Source organism: Falco rusticolus, chromosome 7 (assembly GCF_015220075.1).
Source record: "Falco rusticolus isolate bFalRus1 chromosome 7, bFalRus1.pri, whole genome shotgun sequence".
Lineage (NCBI taxonomy): Eukaryota > Metazoa > Chordata > Aves > Falconiformes > Falconidae > Falco > Falco rusticolus.
In genome coordinates, this window is record NC_051193.1 from 3,892,617 (window position 1) to 3,909,590 (window position 16,974).

At 53.2% G+C, this 16,974-nt stretch overlaps 1 protein-coding gene across 1 annotated transcript in view; it reads left to right on the forward strand.

The window, feature by feature from the left end:
* Nucleotides 1–2,711: 2,711 nt before the first annotated feature.
* UACA (uveal autoantigen with coiled-coil domains and ankyrin repeats) overlaps nucleotides 2,712–16,974 on the forward strand; it is a 49,605-nt gene continuing 35,342 nt past the window's right edge. The window contains exon 1 of the mRNA XM_037395164.1: nucleotides 2,712–2,911. Within this exon, the coding sequence (XP_037251061.1) occupies nucleotides 2,840–2,911 (72 nt within the window). The 5' untranslated portion in view covers nucleotides 2,712–2,839. The remainder of the gene's footprint in view (nucleotides 2,912–16,974) is intronic.

Consider the following 16,974-nt stretch of genomic DNA (forward strand, 5'->3'; position numbering starts at 1 on the left):
CTGGACCAAATTCAGTACGTCGGGTTTGCTTTCTTACTGTGAGTCGGCATCTGCAGGACAGGCTCTGGAGCTCCCCGAGAAGTGGCTTCATCTCCCGCAGACAGCAAAGCATTAAACCCCATCTCACACGCGTGCTGCACCCCTGTGCCAGGAGTGCAGCGCTCTTTGGGGTGTCTATGGGGAAGATGAATGAGGTCTTTGGTCACGTCTATTAAAAGTACTGCATGACTTGGCTGGGGTCTAAGTAGCTATTTCTAGGCAAAATACCAGGTTTTAATCACAGCTGTTATGGCAGGAAACCACAGCGTCTGGGGATCTGAGCACCATTCTGCCACAGGGCTGCTCTGGTGCTGGCGGGTGTGAGTCTGCACCGGCTGCCTCGCAGGGTCCCGCACCCACGCACTGCCCTGAACGCGGGGTGCACCCTACCCAGGGCGACTGCCTGCGTGTAGAGGTGGGAATGGGCTGGCCTGGGCCCAGGGAGGGTGGGAGCAGCCTCAAATTCTTGGTGGTTGGCTCTTGAGGGGGGTGCCTGGACAAGATTCCAGCAGGGCTATGTCCCACCCTCTTCCGCCTGCCTCTGTACCCAGGCACAAACAGTGCAAAATTGATTGTTTTTGTACAGGGCGGTGCTGGCTGAGGGATGGGCTGCTGGAACACAGACCATAATGAACTATTTAAAAGAGCACCAGGGGTCTCTTGTTAAATGGAAAAGAACAATATTGAGCAATGATGTGAGTGGAAGTTGCCATGGAAACTGGGGCAGCGCTGGGGAGCAGCTGCACTGCTTCCGAGGCAGATTCCTACCCGCAGGAATCCACCCAGGGGAGTGCAGGAATCCACCCAGGGAAGCGTAGGGCAGGCACGAAGGCTGGGAGCTGCCACGGGGGCTGGGGGCTCCCTCGCCCAGCTCCGGGCTGGTGGGAGCAGAAGCTCCGGAGCACACAGCTCCAGATGCAGGTGGGTGTGAGATGTGCGCTCCACTCGCTGCCTGGTATTGTTAGAATCACTGTGCCCTCTTCTCAGCGTTTAATGAACAGCTTCATGAGGCTAATTAGCTACTGCTCTTTATTCATCATGGCCATGACCCAGACGAAGAGCCAAGACTGTGTTCTGAGCCTGAACAATGGGTTTATCCTTTGCCAGACTGCCCCGAGAGTGAAAACAACCTTTTGCTGTCGGCATGCTCATGTTGGTAGAACAGCGTTTGTACCTGAGACCTGGGTGGATCCTTCTGGTGATCCTTCAGTTGTTACTTGGGTAAAACTCTTGGAAAACCAAGAGCAGGATGGCCAGCGTGAGGGTGGGAGAGGGGGCTGGGGGTGCCATCCCGCAGCCCACCTAGGCAAGGCCTGTAGCCCAGGAGGGTCACAGAGCTGTGGTCCCCTCGCACGGAGGGAGCCTGCTGTGCTTTTGCAGAACGGTCAGGGTTGGAGGGGTTGTTCCTCCTTTTGCTGCTTCTGTGCACAACTCCTGAGAAATTATTAGATGGGGTTTTTTTACAGGTGCATTTGCGTGTGGTGCAGCAAGTCTCTGCGCGGGGAAGCAAGGCGAGCAGCCAGTTGGAGGCTGGGCCAGCACTGAGGCTTCGTGAGCACTGCAGCACTGGCCCTGTGTCCCCGGTTCAGGGTGTTTCAGGTAAGACACATTTTTGCTGCAGGAGTGGAAGGTTCCCAGGGCTTTGCTCCTGTGGTGCTTGGCCTCCCCACGGAGGGGATGCGCCTGGTGCCGTGTTGCCCTTCTGAGCTGGGAAGCCTCTGCTCCTTACAGCCCCTCCTGGGAAGGGTGAACTCGTTCTGGCCTGAGTCATTAGTTGTTTGCTTTCAGGCAGCAATTTCACATGAAGCTCGAAGCTCAGAGTTAAAGCCTGGCTGAAATACAGGCTGTGTCTCTCTCAAGGTGGAGGGTTAAAACACATGCCTTGTACCCACTTGAATAACAGCCCCCTCTGCTCCAAACAGTGTGGGGCACGTGTCCTGTCCCAAGGCGCAGTGACCTCGCAGCTCCAAGGCCAGACCACTGACAGGGACTCATCCCCCTGGTTAGCTGAGTCTCTTTTGAGGTAGGTATGGGGAAGAGTGAGTGATCAGGGCTGTGCCGGTATCCATGTCTGTCTGGTCCGTGTATCCCTGGAGAGGTGGATGGCGAACTCGGAGCCCTCTGGCTGATCCTAGGGAGGCTGCGTGCACTCATGGGGCCAGAGCTTTGTGTGCCTTAGTGCCACAGACAGGGTTGTACTCGCTGGAGCAGCTGCGGTTTTGGAGTTTGTGGAGAAGGAAGTTAAATGTTTTCAAGTGTAGAGTGCTGGAGCCCAAACACGGTGGCCTGGCAGGGGGGCCTTTGGCAGCAGGGCACCACAAGCCCCATGCTGAGCAGACTGGGAAGAGCCCCTGCCTCCCTCCCGGCACACAGCATGGAGCAACCGAGCCTGGGGGAGCTTAACTGGCCTTTTCCCTCCTGCAGAAGGTGCTTTTACACGTGGAAAATGATTTTATTTAGGAGGTTGTCAATAAGCAGCAATTTATTAACTGTGCCTCTGAGGGTGACCCCAGCTCTGCAGCTGGAAGGCAGTGCTGCGCAGCAGCCGGCATTTCAGTGGTGTGTCCTGCCCCCCGCATTGTTTCGCCTTTTTCCTTCCTTTGCTCCGATCTGCGGGTGATTTCCTGTGCCGTGGGGTGTGCAGGGCTGGGTGCATCCTTGCCTTGTTTTCCTGCTGCCATTTAGAGTCTGCCCAGCACAGCAGCATTTGTGTCAAATGAGACCCTAATGTCCCTCCAGCCTCATGGCGAGTCCCCCGCCATGAGCTCAGCTGCCTCGGCCGTTGCTCTGGCTCCGCAGGATGGACTGGAGAGAGGAGGTAGCAGAGCCCTCACTGCGACTTTGCCCAAGCTCAGCCATGGCATCTTTACAGGTGAGCGCTTCCCCCTGTAAACACTCCCCTGGTGTCCCCTCCAGCCGTGACCTGTGTGCACGGTGTCCATGGTGCTTCGGGCTGTGCCCCCCTGGGGCTGTGCTGCGGTGGGTGCAGGCGCATCACATGGTGGCACTGCGCGTGGCGGAGCTGCCCCACGCCGCTCTGGCTGCCTGGGAATGTGGGGCTGTGCCAGCGTGCCAGGGCTCAGCCCTGCCATGGGTGCGGGAAGGAGCCCACTTTGCCTCCATGCGAGAGATAAGGAGCTTACACTGGGGAATAAAGAGCTAACGGATCCCCCTGCGGGGCTTGAGCCAAAGTCCATTAAGTCTACGTGTGGCTCCCTATTAACCGCAATAGGCTTTTGCATGTGGGCGCTCGCCAGGCTTCACACGCGCTCTAATGCCACATGGGGATTATGCCAAAGCTGTGCCCTACTCACTCCTGTTAATTAGTAACACAAAGTGGAATTAGTGAATTGAACGATGGAGAAACGTGGAGAGGGGAGAGCACCTGCAGAGCGCGCTCCCCCAGCACTCCCGGCCCATCACCCCAAAGGACCTGCTGGTGGCACATTCCCCAGGCAAATGTGGCTCTGAAGCCTCACAGCCCCGCTGCAGGGTCCGCTGCCTTCCTGGGTGTCAGGAAACTGTAACTCTCCAAGTAAATCAGATTTCTGTAGCCGCTCTGGGGCCAGGAATGAGCAGGGGATGCCTAGGTTTGCCAGAAAGTGTCTCCCCTCGAGGATCCTCCATGGCTGCTGCTGGGTGGCACCATTAGATTTCCATTGCCATGGCATTCCCTTTCTCCTTTTTTTTCCTCCTTGGCATCTTACACCAGCTCTGAGAATCTGGAGGCATGGCATATTTGGGGAACAGATATTCCAAGGCACATTGTATTCCTCTGGAATGCCTGGATTTCCTCCTTGCTCCGTTGATCCGGAGCCCACTACGCTGAAAGCTGCAGCGACAGACTGCTGCTGCTCTCTGTGCTTGCAAAGCGTCACCCCAGCCACCCATATCTGTGTGAAGGAGGGAGCCTGATCTGTGGCATAGGAGGCAGAGAAAGGAAAAGACTGGAGTTACTGCCCAGGTGGTCAGGATGTCTGCAGGGGCTCACCTGCATTTGGGGCCGGGAGGGGGCCCTGGGGGCACCCCCAGAAGCCACAGAGGAAGCTCTAGTCCATTAGCCAAGGTCGGTGTCTTTCAAGAAAGATCTACAGCAAGCGAAGGAGGAAGCTAAAGCCCAGCAGGATCAGCAGCCTGGGTGGTTTTCTCTATTGCTTCGTCCAGCTAATATTGAACAAAACCCCCCAGCAGGGGCAGAGGCAGAGGATGGGGAAGGGCAAAGGGCCTCTGCCGCCTCCTGCCCATGAGCAGGGGCTGCCTGCAGGATGTCCCCCACTGCTGGGGCCGCAGGGGATGGACTTTTCAAGGGCATCCTTCCCACAGAAAAATCGCAGCCCACACCGGCACTTTCTGGGAGACGTGGGACGCGGCACCCTGCTGCACTCCCAGCTGGAGCTGCTTGCTGCTGCCCAGCCACAGGTAAAGCTTGGGCTCGCTCCTCTGTGCTGTGCCTGGCCCGCTGCTTGCTTCTGCACAGAAATCACAGTGTTTCTTCCTATTTCTACGCTGTAAGACTGGGAAGGCAGGGGTGGTGATGCATGGATGTGCCTGCAATGTTTAATGCTTTTAAAAATGCACCCTTGCCTGTGTCAGCCTTTGGCTGTGCCTTCCCACCTGTGTGTGACAGGAGGGATGCCTGACATGCAGAACCACTGCAGCGAGTGCCAGCTGCCCACGATTCACTTCCCAAATGGCTTTCCATCACCCTTGAGTCCCACCAGCTGCTCAGTGGGTTTGGGAGCCCTTGGCCAGGCAGCACCCCCCAGCAAAGCATGCGAGTGGAGGGGAGGGCTCCTATGGGAGCTGTGCAACCCCACGCAGATACCAGTCTTTGGCAGGAGGATGAGGAGCACCCATTGTGGTGAGGCTTGCAGCTCTCAGCTCGGACGCTGCTTGTCACCTTTAATTTGCACTGAAGGGTTGCTAAATCCAGAAATGAAGGCTGCTTGCTAATTAGTTCATTCTTTAAAGCAGCCTTTCAGGAGCAACTACATCAGCTGGGAAATGCTTCCTTCTTCCAGGGCTGCAGAGGGATGTCATTACTTCATTAGGTCAGCTAATGGAGCTGGAAAAAAACAAACCCCTGTGCACACTCCCTCCTTGGCATCTCACAGAGATCAAAGCCTGGGTGAGAGCGCGGTGTCATGGGCTGGAAGCGGTGACCAAGACCAGCCCTCCTTCCCCCGGTGCTTTCATTTAGGCTGCTGTGGGGTTTTGTCCCTGACCAGCCAGGGACCCGTGCACTGCAGCCCTGCTTCCTCCCAGGACGCGACATGTTGCTCCTGCTGTGAGCACTGTAAAGAGCAGACTTACTGAGAAATAACATTAATTCCCAGGGCTACCTGGGATTCTGCGGAGCAGCATGAGAAATTTTGTGAAAGGCTGCTGGCAAATTGTGCATCTGAACAGATTCCGCAAATGAAATAGTGCTGTGAAATTTTTAGTTCCTTACTGGTTTTCTTCTCACTCTTTTTTTTCTTCTGCCCTACTCCCTTCTTCCCTTCTGTCCCCAGGGCCACATGGAGGCAGCTGCAGGAAAGCATGTCCGCAGGAAGCAGGGGGGCACCAATGCTTTAGGAAGTTTTGGGTTGTGTTGTTGGGTTTTTAGATTTGGAGAACATTGCGCAAAAAAAATGCTTTCCCCCAAAATTCTTCCTTTTCTAAATGCCAACATGTGGCTACCTGCCACGTCAGAACGAGGTTTCTAACTGCTCCCAAACCTCTGCTAACTCTGAGTGACTTCCCCTGGTCACTATGAAACAGTCTCGTTGGGAACTCCTCACCCCTGCAAAGTCCTGGGGTGGCAGGGTAGCTGCAGGTCTCAGCCTTTCCAACTCCACCAGGCGCCTTTTCCCAGCACGAGACAGCAATGCTGCGGTGGCACAGAGGGGCGAGGCTCCGAGAGCCTGGTGAGGCTGGGAAGCACTCGGCCCCTCATGCATCCCATCAGCAGAGTGGGAATCCTGGCGGTGCTGGACCAGCACAGAAGAGGAGATGTTTTCCCTCTCTGCAGCCTCCAGCTGCCTCTGGGAAGTAAAAGCTCATCTTTGTTTAAACTCCAGTGCACAGGAGCTCTCTGGTGCACCCTGAAGCCCTGCACCAACTCCCCGAAGGTGTTCAGCTGCCCAGGACAGCTTGCGAAAGCGCCCCGCTGCCCAGACATGCCTGCGCATACCTTTCATGAAAGTCTGGTTGCCTTGTGACACTGCCTAAAGCTTTTGTGTGGGCAGGGAGGTGTTCTGTGCCAGGCACGCTGCCGTTTGGGCCTTGCAGCCATACCCTGGCAGCTGCCCTCCGTGCTCTGACATGGACCATTTTCCACCTTTGGATTTTGGGTGCTGGATTCAGCCAACATCCCCAGGAAGGAGGGAGCTGGCCTGCATGGCAGAGATGGGAGAGCCAGACTGCTTGCTGGGGTGGCAGTTAGGGAGTGGGACAAGGTCCACCCAAACTGGTGGGGGCTCAGGGCTGTTCCCCTGTAGGAGGCCAGGGTGTGGGGAAGGGGCTACCTTCCCTCTATCCCAGAGGTTTTAGAGCCGTACTTGGTGAACACAAACCTGGCTGAGGAAGCCCAGGGTCCCTCGACAGCAAAATGAGGTGATGTTAAAGGACAGAAAAACCCCTAAGCTGCTGCTCTGCCCTCAAAATAGCATCAGTTTCTCAGTTTGGTCCCTGTGCCATTTTGGTGTAGACCTGGTTGGTCGGTTCCTGCGGTGCTTCCCCCTTGCCCAGGCAGGCTCAGCTGGGGATGATGGTGCAGTGTGCCCAGCCTGCCTGCTCCCAGCCTTCTGCTGTGTCACCAGCCAGGAGAGGGGGAGAAGCTGCTCAGCTCGTGCCTGGATGTGTCCCCGTGGGGCTGCATCTGTGGCCCAGGAGGGAAAGCTGCTGGGCAGGGGGGTAATGGAGGATCCCTGCACAGACGCTGTGTGGGACAGCCCTCCTTCCAGCCAGCATAGGGTTTGCCAGGAGTGATGCCTTGGGCAACCACAGCTTTGGGTCCCTGCCCTCTCCATGTTGTTCTGCTCCTGTCTGGAAATGTGTTTGGGAGGACTGGGGGCGGTGGGCAGGGAAGAGGCGAGTGCCCTACAGGCTTCCCCGGGGCTGGCAGAGGTGCTGACATAAAACCGAGGGCTGATGGTCACCTGAGAGCCTGCAGCTGCCTGTCCCCCATGTCAGAGCCCTCAGTGGATTGGGGATGTTGAGGTGAAGCTGGAGAAGCTCGGTAGGGAGGCTGCTTGTGGCTGAACATCTCTCCGTGGTGTCCCAGATGGTTTGTGCCACCAGCTGAGTAACACCCAGGAGGGCATCGGACAGAGGCTCCCATGGGACGGGGCAGAGGCTGGTGGTGACGTGGCCCAGGACAGGGCAGCTGGTGGCCAGGGCACACAGGGCAGAGGGGCACGGGAGGGCAGATGTGCTGACAGTGGGTGCTCTGGGAGCAAAAATACCAGCTGGTCCCTAACTGGGGATGGTTCCTGGCAAAGCTGCTGTGTGCTGTTTCAAGAATTTTTCTCCCGTTGTTACATTTGTTACTGGTGGACATTGTTGCCGTCACTGTTGATGCTGCAGCACGCTGACGAATGTGACTCTTGCTCATCGGGAGCACTGAGCTGGTGTCCGGTGTTCCCAGCTGCTGCCCTCTCACTGCGGTTTCCTCACATTGGCCCCATTGTGGCTTTACCGGGTCCCTGGCACAGCAGATGGGGGTCCGTGGGTCTCTGGTGAGGTACGGGCACACTTGAACCTGGAAACCCGTGCCTGGGAGATGACACAGTGCATCTACCTTGGCTTCTGGCCCTGCAACAGCCCTCATGTGTGCCCTGAGGGACAGGGAAAGTGGCTTTGGCATGGCAGAGACCAGCCCAGAAGCATCGAACTGTGTGCTGGCTCTGCGGTCAGGGCAGCCACCCCACTGAGCTGTGCGCATCTTATCAGCTGGACACTGCTGCTGCTGCAATCAAAGCTTTTGTTTTTTAATTGGGTGGAGAGTGGAAACCCGGCGTCCCCTTTCTGTACAAACAAGAAAGATTTATTATCCAGGGGCCCAGCTCTCTGAATTGGACTAATGAAGCTCCTGCTCCTCTCTCATCTCATCTTTATTGCTGAGTTCTCCATGGAAATGGGCTGAGCGTCGTCCCAGCGAGCCCCACGGCTGCCCCAGCAGCATTGGCTCTATCAGGGCTGGGGTAGATGTGCCTGAGGCTGCTCTGAAACGGCTCAGAGTTCCGGCTGGCAGAGCTGCTGGCCTGTCCCAACCACAGTGCAGGTCCCACCAGGTGGCTCTGCCTGCAGGGGAAGAGGGATGTGTGCCATGGGGCAGCTGTCGCACAAGTGGAAGGGCTCAGTCTTAATCAGAGGAAGGCAATTGGTGATTTCCATTGCTTTCCCTTCCTCACAGACAGCTCAAGAAAACTCTGTTGTCTGTCAGGCTTGGTTTACTTTTTAAAAATATTATTTCGAAATACCTCTGGAGGGGTCAGAAGGGAGCTCTGGAGTTCCTGCCTGGGTTGTTACAGCTTGCAAAACAACCCCATTGTCTAATTTCTTGAGGCTCCAACACAGGTAATCCGAGGAGTGAAGTGCTTCTCCCCCACGGAGCGTACCTGACGGCAGCCCAGCCCCGCAGACGGGACTGGCTGCAGCTGAAGTTGTTTCCTCTCTGGCTCAGCTGCGGCCCTACGTCAAGCCGTGCCCCTACCACCGCGGCGAGCGGTGCCTGGTGCCTGGATGCTACTCTAGAGGTCAGCAAGCCCTGCTGAAGGCTCAGCTTCTGCCTGGCACAGCTGATGCACAGATGCATGACAACCAGAAAGGCTCGCTCTCTGGTCCGCATTTCTTTAAACTACAAGGAAGGGAAGATTTCCACAGGTGGGGACCTGGGGGCTCTGCAGTCTCTCCTGGCTCCGCTCCAGGTCGCCTCCCTGTGCTCTGGCTTCCTCAGCTGCTGAGCCCTGTCCCCTCCCCAGACTGTGAAGGTGCTCGGTGCTTAAAGGATGGGTCAGCTCTTTGCTTCCAGGTCATGTAAAACCGCAGGGCAGGTCCCTGGTGCTCTCGGCTGCCTGGCATTGCTGCTTCGATGCCTGTTGACATCTAAGGGACACTGGGACAAAACAGGAGAGCTGCATGGCAGGCTCTGGGCTGTGCTGATTTGCAAGGGATTTCCACTTTTCCCTGTTTACTCTCTGGATTGCCTTAAGTACATCAGTGATGCCGTGGGACCCCAGGAGTGAGGAATGCCATTGCTGCCTGAGCTCCTGCCTGCTGCTGGCAGCCCCTGCTGGTCCTGATGTCCTGGTCCTGCCACCAGCCCAGCCCAGGGCTGGTATCTCCACTGTGCCCAAACCAGTGTGACAGGGCTGCCATTTGGGAGCCCTGACACACGCAAACCTCCAAGCCAGCGCTTGAACCTGGCTGGAGGTGAAGGTGATGGTGATCCTCCTCCCAAGGCAGGATAATGACTTGCTTGGACCTTCCTTGCATGCTTCTTGGTCCATCGCTCTCAGCAATTAGCCTTGGGAGTGGCTGGGGAGTAGTTTCTCTTGTTTGTTCTTTCTCACGGGAGTTTCACATCAGAAGCTCTTCCCCGTAATTTGCTCTGATGTGTCTCTTTGCCCCAGCTGAACCTGTGTGGCAGCCGTAACCTCACCTGCCCACAGGTCAAGATGAGTAAAATGCTGGTCCTGCCGTAAAGCCAATGTTGGCAGTGGGTGTAAGGGTCCACAGAGTTTAAGGTGCGGCTCTTCCCTGCTGCTTATAAGGAGCCCTCTGCTTTCCAGAAAGTGCTCTTCTCATCTTCATACAGCAGAAGTACCTCTAGTGCTTGAAGAGTGTCTTGCAAACATCTAGATGCAGCGACACATGCTAGCGTTATTTCTTTTTCATCCTGGGAGAATTAATGATACCTGAAAATTAATTTTGGTTAAGAACTAGTGTGTCACAAAGTGTTTGGGATTTTTTTTTTAAATGAGGAAAAGCCCAGCTATCCCAACTGGTGCCTGAGCCAGTCCTCTGAGCATCTGAGGAGATGAAATCAGCACTCCTGCTACAGGAGCGGGGGAAACTGAGGCAGACAGGGGTAAGAGGAGGTTGGGGAGGCCGGTGCTGGAAGGAGAGCATGCAGTGAGACAGAGACCTCATGTCCAGCAGCATGGTGTGCAGTCACAGAGACCTGCCAGGGGTCAGCTCAGGGACCCTCTTTCTTACCTCTGCTCAGCTCCCTGCATCTCTCATCGCCCAGAGCTGCCGCGATGCTGACGGGCAGTGCTGAAGGCTGTGGCAGTGACGGCGCCAGGTGGAGCTGAGGCGGGAGCACAGCAGGTTTGTCTGGCAGAGCTGGTGTTTGACAGAGGTGACTAAAAGTTTCGGTGGTTGACGTTCAAAACCCCTCCTCTGGATGCTTTGCTGTGACACCCCAAAACCTCCCTTCCCCCATGAGCAGCTGCTGGGGGCTGCTTCGATCAGAGCCCTGAGGCAGCGCGGCACACGGTGCCATGCTGGCATACACAGCCACGCCGGGTGCTGTGCTTGTGCCGCGCTGCCCAAACCATGTAACCAAACGCTGTAGGTGCCCTGAGCGGTGTCTGGTATGTTCCTGCCGACCCTGAGTGGAAACAGGCTGGAGCTATGGGGTGAGAACATTGCACCCATTGGCATGTTTCTACTTTTAACATGTTAAAGATCATGTCTGTAACCTGCTCTAATTTTAAGCTGCAGTATATGTGCGCCGAATTCCTAGCACGGAAGAATGAGTGCAGGTGTAAAATTAGATGTATTATTTATGGGCTGGCGGTTACCAGTGCTCCATCACTAAAAAGTGCAGTGCTCATTCATGTCGGCACTTCTGCCTCCCATGCCTCATACCAATACTGATTTCTTCCCACCCCAGGATTAGCCTGCAGTCAAAATCTTGTTATCCAGGCAGAGGTTTATAGGGAAAGGACACTATTCCTGCATTTAGGAATTGGTCCATATTAGCATCAGTTAAACATAGTAGCGTTTCATTCTCAGTCGCTTTGGCTGGCAAGAGCTAGGAAAGCACGCTTAATCATTGACTGAACGAGTATAAATTATGTGTTTCTAGTCTCTGCCACAGCTGGAGAAAAGATTATGTGAAATAACTAACATGGAAATGTTAATCAGCATTAGCTGTAGTCCAAATTCCATTAAGAGGAATGCTAAATACAGAGGAGGAAAGTGCTCGGATTAGGGTGGCTTGGCAGCGGGCTCTCTTCCTTGATGTTTTGGTCTTGTGCTCCAGCATTTAAACTTCTATTTGAAATACAAGTAATTTTCTCTCCCTCATCAGTACCAACAACAAAAATGTCAAAATATACAGCAGCTGATGTGTGCAGGCAGCCTGGAGCACTCTTCTGAGGACACGTTAAAGCAGCAGCTTGTTAGTGTTAGCATAAACATTCCTGCTAAGGTCTGATCAGCGGGGTTCGGCATGCCAGAAACTTGTGTCATGGAGAGGCAGGCAACTGAATGGGTCTGCATGAAAGACAGTCAGCCTGGATGGTTAATGGGACTCTGAAAGTACACTCGCTTGTTCTCCAGGCCTGAATGTGCAAACCAGGACACAGATCTTATTGTGCAAGCAGAGCACATCCATGTGGACCTGTTGATTTCTCTGAAAACCACATTTTGCTGCAGGGGTTGCCTTGCTGTGCAGAAGTTTGTGGAAGGAAAGGCTTTGTGCCTGAATGTGATCTCCTGAGCTTCTGATATTTTAACACACAGTTATTATTTTGTATTAGACTATTCCGTTGCTAGTTTCAATGCTTTTCACTGCTTGCTTTATCCTGACTCTTGTTTACCAAGTCTTTGTAGTTAGTATTTCTGAAGTTACTCAGGCTCCACCTGTTCTCATGCAAGTTGGAAATGTGGGGAGGAGGTGGCCAGGGAGCTGTCTGCTGTGGAGTGGAACATGATGTGGGGGAAATCCTTACAGCAGAGTTTGCCCCACTCCAGCAAAACTGGAACTGAAATGGATTGGCCCGTGCTTCTAGCCCCCTTCCACATGCTGTGCTGGGCTGCCTGGGCTCTCCAGGGGAGGTGGAAAGGGAGCAGTGCCCTTCGATCGCACACACGTGCTCAACCCCTGCTGTACAGCTGATTGTTCCAAGAGGCACTTGCTGCAGAGGCCACTCCTGAATGCCTCCCAGGCTGTATGCAAGGGGGAACTTGGAAGCCGAAGCTGCCTGTTAGCCCGACAGAGGTTTTTTTATCCATGGAGTTACAACGCAGAATGCTCACTCTACTTCAGTAATGGAGCACACAAGTATGAGCAAATAACAAAATCCAAAAGAGATGAAGACTGACACTGTTTAGCAGGGCTGGAGTCTCACCAGGTAAAATAAACCCTGAACTTAGGCGCTAGGAGCAGAAGTTGCCCATGTAGCCAGGGAAGCAAGCTCTTCAAGGCCCAGTGAGCAGCCCGTGTGGGATGCTCAGAGGCGTATGTGCTCTCCTGGGGGAGCTGCGCCATCCCAGCAGTGCTGGGAGAGCTCTTGACTGTCGAGACAGTGTCTGGTGTCTGCTTTGAGTGCACCCTGGCACTTGGCACATGCAAAAGCATGTGAAAGGGGCAGAGGAAAGGCCTGTTTTCAGAGTAGTTCTCAGGCTGTTTGGATGCTTTGACCCATGGGTATTTTATTTTCCGCTCTCTTGAAATGACAAAACTTTGAGAAATCCATCCTTGAATAGCTCTTGCAGCACTGCAGCACAGAGAGCAGGCTCACGTTACCCAGCTGCTGAACCGAACAGGCAGGTATTTCAGGCAGCCTCTCTCTGCCTGGTGGCTTTGTCCAGCATGCTGCAGGGAGGCACAGGAATTAGGACACTGTGTACCTGCCACCTTCTTCCAGGACTGCTCCAAGGGCTGAGGCCTCTGCTCTACAGCTAGATCAACTCCTGGATTACAGATTACAGCGTACAGATTGCTGTCTAGCATAAACCAAAACTCTTTTCCAGAACTAAATCACATTCACAGGAAATTCACACCCCATTTGCCATCAGCCAGCATCCAAGAGGGAGCAGTAAATGCAGGCAGAAGATTTGTTTTGCAGGAGTATCGTGAAATCAGCAGGTGCAGGAACTGCGAGCTGACAGCTGTGTGCCAACCTTGCAGGTCACCCCAGGCACTCCTGCTCTCCCTGTGTTACCCCAAGGCATTGTGCATCCCGCAGCCACCTCCCCTTTCTCCTCTCCTGCAGCTCCCTTCTTGCTCCCTCTGTGAACCCCAGGCTGCCCCTGGTTTTGCTGTTGCAGGTTCAGCTGCTATCTCAGCACAAGGCAGGATTTCAAACTCTGCTGTTTTCCAGCTGATCAGACCAGATGGAGAGCAAAGTATGGCAGAGATAATGAAGCTATTTTGCAAGGCCTGGAGAGCTGTGTGGTGTTTCTCTGGCTTCAGGAGACGCTGCTGTTCAGGATTATTGTGGGAGACGCTGTGGTTGCTATTATTACATTGCAAATCCATGCCTGGCTGGTTGCTAACCTGGGACCCTGCTTGCTTTGCTCATCAACCTAAAAATGAATCAAGGATCTCTCCTGTGCTGACAGGCATTCCCCAGAGGGGACACAGTGTGAGGGAGCTACTGAAGGTCAAGGGGCTTCGGTTTCACTGTGGATCCCTTTGAGTTTAAACAAGGCTCGGAGCTGTTGATGGTCCAGCCCCAGACATCATACACATAAGGATAAGAAGCTTAGGAAGAGCCTTCCCTTTGCTACTGACTCCACAAAGTTAAAGCTTTGGAAACCGCAGCTGGTGTTGCCTAGGTACTCTGGTTTCCAGTGTAGCCAGACAGCAAATCTCCAGTCAGGATGGAGGATGGGCTAATGACAAACAGCTATTTGAGATGTTTTCCTCTGAACTGGGCTGGCTCCTCATATACAAAACATCGTCTCCCTGAAGACCTGTCTGCAGTTCTGCTAGTGTTCAGATGGATTTGCACACTATACATTCCCACAGACACACATTTTTCTCTCTCTTTCACTGCAAACAAATCAGTTGTTAAACCAGAGCATGGTTACTCCCTGGCTAGTCTGTTCTATCAGATGCAGGAAGGCATTCAGGTCTGGTTAAGTTCCTTTTGATCTTTACATTCCTCTTAGGCTCCTTATCACTTCTCTTTGTCCCTTCTGTTTGTCTGTCCTCCCTTTACCCGTATTTATGGTAAGGCTGATTGTGACCAAATCAGTTCATGAGTGACAGGGCTTTGTCTTGCCATTGCTATTTCGCTCAGTACAGCCCCAGAAGCATTGGTCCAGGCACAGAGCTTACTGGTGCTCCCTTTGCCTCTGCTCTGAGCAGTCAGATGCGTGGCTGCTGGGCAGCAGGTCAGTTTAAGAGCCTGCCAGAGTGAAACAGCCCCTGCAGCTTTCCTTCAGCTCTCTGCTGTAAGCCAGCCCATGGATGAGGTGCTTTTCAGGGAGTGCTTACAGGATGAGTTCAGGATCTCCAAGTTTCCAGATGCTTGTTTCATGTTTTCTGCCTCCACAGCCGTTCCTGAACTGCTTTGCTAATCCACTGGGCCTTGCGGGGCTACCGCGGGCTCTTGGTCTGCACGCTGCTGTTTCACTCTCCACAGATTTGCCCAGGGTACTGTGGCATCCCGGGGGGCCCCCGGACAGAAGCTGCTGTGTTACAGGAGCTGCATTATCTAATTGAAGCTCCTGCCTACTATCACTGATAAACACAGGCAGCAGAAAACCTTACTTTTGGTGGTGGTGTGGGGAACCAGAATCTAGCACTGATGATTTCCTGATGTGTGTGTGAATGCGAGAAGATTTTGGTATCCCTTGCACCCACTTCTGTTTCTAATTCTGGCTACACAGCATTTACATCCTTGACTATGACCATAGTGTGTGTTACACACAGTTCAATCGCAGCTTTCTGGGGGAACACTGCAGTCTGTCATGCTGCCTTTAGTTTCACTTGGAAATTCAGCTCCTTTGTGCTTATTGGAATGTGCTGCTTAATTAATGTAATTTATGACACAGATGCTGCAGACCACAGTGTTAAAAACACAGGCTTACGGGCTGTTTCTCAGTGCTGTTTCTTCATCACTATTTCACTTCTCTGAAAACATACTTGCTTTCTCTCAGCAACAGAGGTGCTTGACAAGGCTTGGAGACCCAAGATAAGATGCTTTAACATGCACATCTTACCTAGCAATATTTCAAAATCTTCCCCTTACAACGGGAACTAGAGTCCCATGAAAACTGTTAGCCACTTTCTTGCAAACATGTGGTAAAAACTGAGGAGCTGTTCTGTCTTAGTCTTCATCCACAACCTGAGCTTTACCCAGTCTTGCTGCCAAAACAGATTCCCTTCCTTTGGGGTGTGATCTTCTTTTGGGGTGTGTTTTAATCAGTAACGAATGCACAGGACAGCTTGTTCTGTTGGCTGGCTTGGAGGTAGGCAGCAGCCCTAGTTTCTACACCCACTTCTGACCTGACGTACGGCTTTGGAAAGTTGTATCCCACCTGTTCCCATTCCCACTGCTGTCCTCCTGGTTATGCACGGGCAGTCCGTCATGACGGGCTCAGTCTGGGCACTGTGCTTCATGTGCCGGGCTGAGTGTTTCCTGTGACTGTCAGGCACTGTTCTGAAATAGCCGCTAGCAATAAGCCAGAGCAGCCAAGTTGGCAGCCGAGCTTTTGTCAAATCCGGCTTCCAAGAGGCTGGCACACGCTTTGTTTTTTCCTAAGCTCGGCATCGTGCCAGACTGGTTCAGGAGCACAATGTGTAAACACTGGCTGCATGGAGGCTTCCGTCTGAACATGTTTTCTCCCTTCTCCCTTTCTTGGAACGCAGAACCTGCCTCTGCCAGATGCAGCGCATCCAGTGGTGAGCTTGCGCATGAGACAGGGTGTAAGATGCCCTAAGAGAACAAGGCCTTGCTGTACCCCTGCAGTGAAAACTGTGACACTTCATGAGTTCAAGAGCAAAAGGAGATAAAATTATATCCTACTCCATGCGTGTGCCTGGCATGGAGATTAATTCATTTGGATGATTAAGACAGCAAGTGATGCAGAAAGTGGCTGGGTAATTTAATGACCCAGGTAGAAATGGAAAGCGAGGAGCACATTTCCCTTTCAGTCATGTTGGGGTTTGATTTTTATGTCCTGTTACAAAGTGACTGAGAAGCCAAATGCCTGGAGAAGTGTAATATATTCAGACTGATCTACTTTTCTATCTTATAAAATAGCTGAGAACCTAAGTTTGTTGAGACTCTTATTGGAGACAGATGTTGCCATGTGGTGGTTTGTTTAGAGGGTGCTCCCCAGCCAGCTCCCTGTGTGGCTGCAGGGAAGATGTCACCAAGCATAGGTGGAGGTCCTGGAATCACAATCCGTACAGAAACCCACGCTCAGCTGTCTGCTGCTCACGAGCTCAGAAGGTTGGTATCATCTCACTTGGTGTGCATGACCACCTAGCTTTGTGCTAGTTTGTGACTCCGATTCAAATACTTCTTGAACTCTGACTGCAGGTAGGAGAATTGCACAAATGGTGCTCCTCTAAGAAAGCAGGAATACAGGCTTTGGTAACTCTGAAAAAACCTCCACCACGGTGAAGCTATTCCTTCCTCCTATCTCACTGTACAGTTTGACTCCAATTAGTTTGTCTCGACTGCTAGACGTGCAGGCCAACACTGCTTCTATTTCAGGGGAACTTGCCAGAGAATAATTAGATTCCAGGCCTGTAAAAGGACCAGCCAGCAGATTTTGCGTGCCATTAACTGAGTACTTATCACACAAACATTGTTGGAATAAACATACCCTTTGTTGTGCTGCTGTAAGTGACGGTTGTCACAAAAATGAAATGTTTGAGCAGATACAGAGCGTGATAGTTCCTGAGCGACATAAGCTGCTTGCTTAGATCAGATTTTAGCCATGGTTACTGAAACGGCACCAAGTGTGTATCGGTGC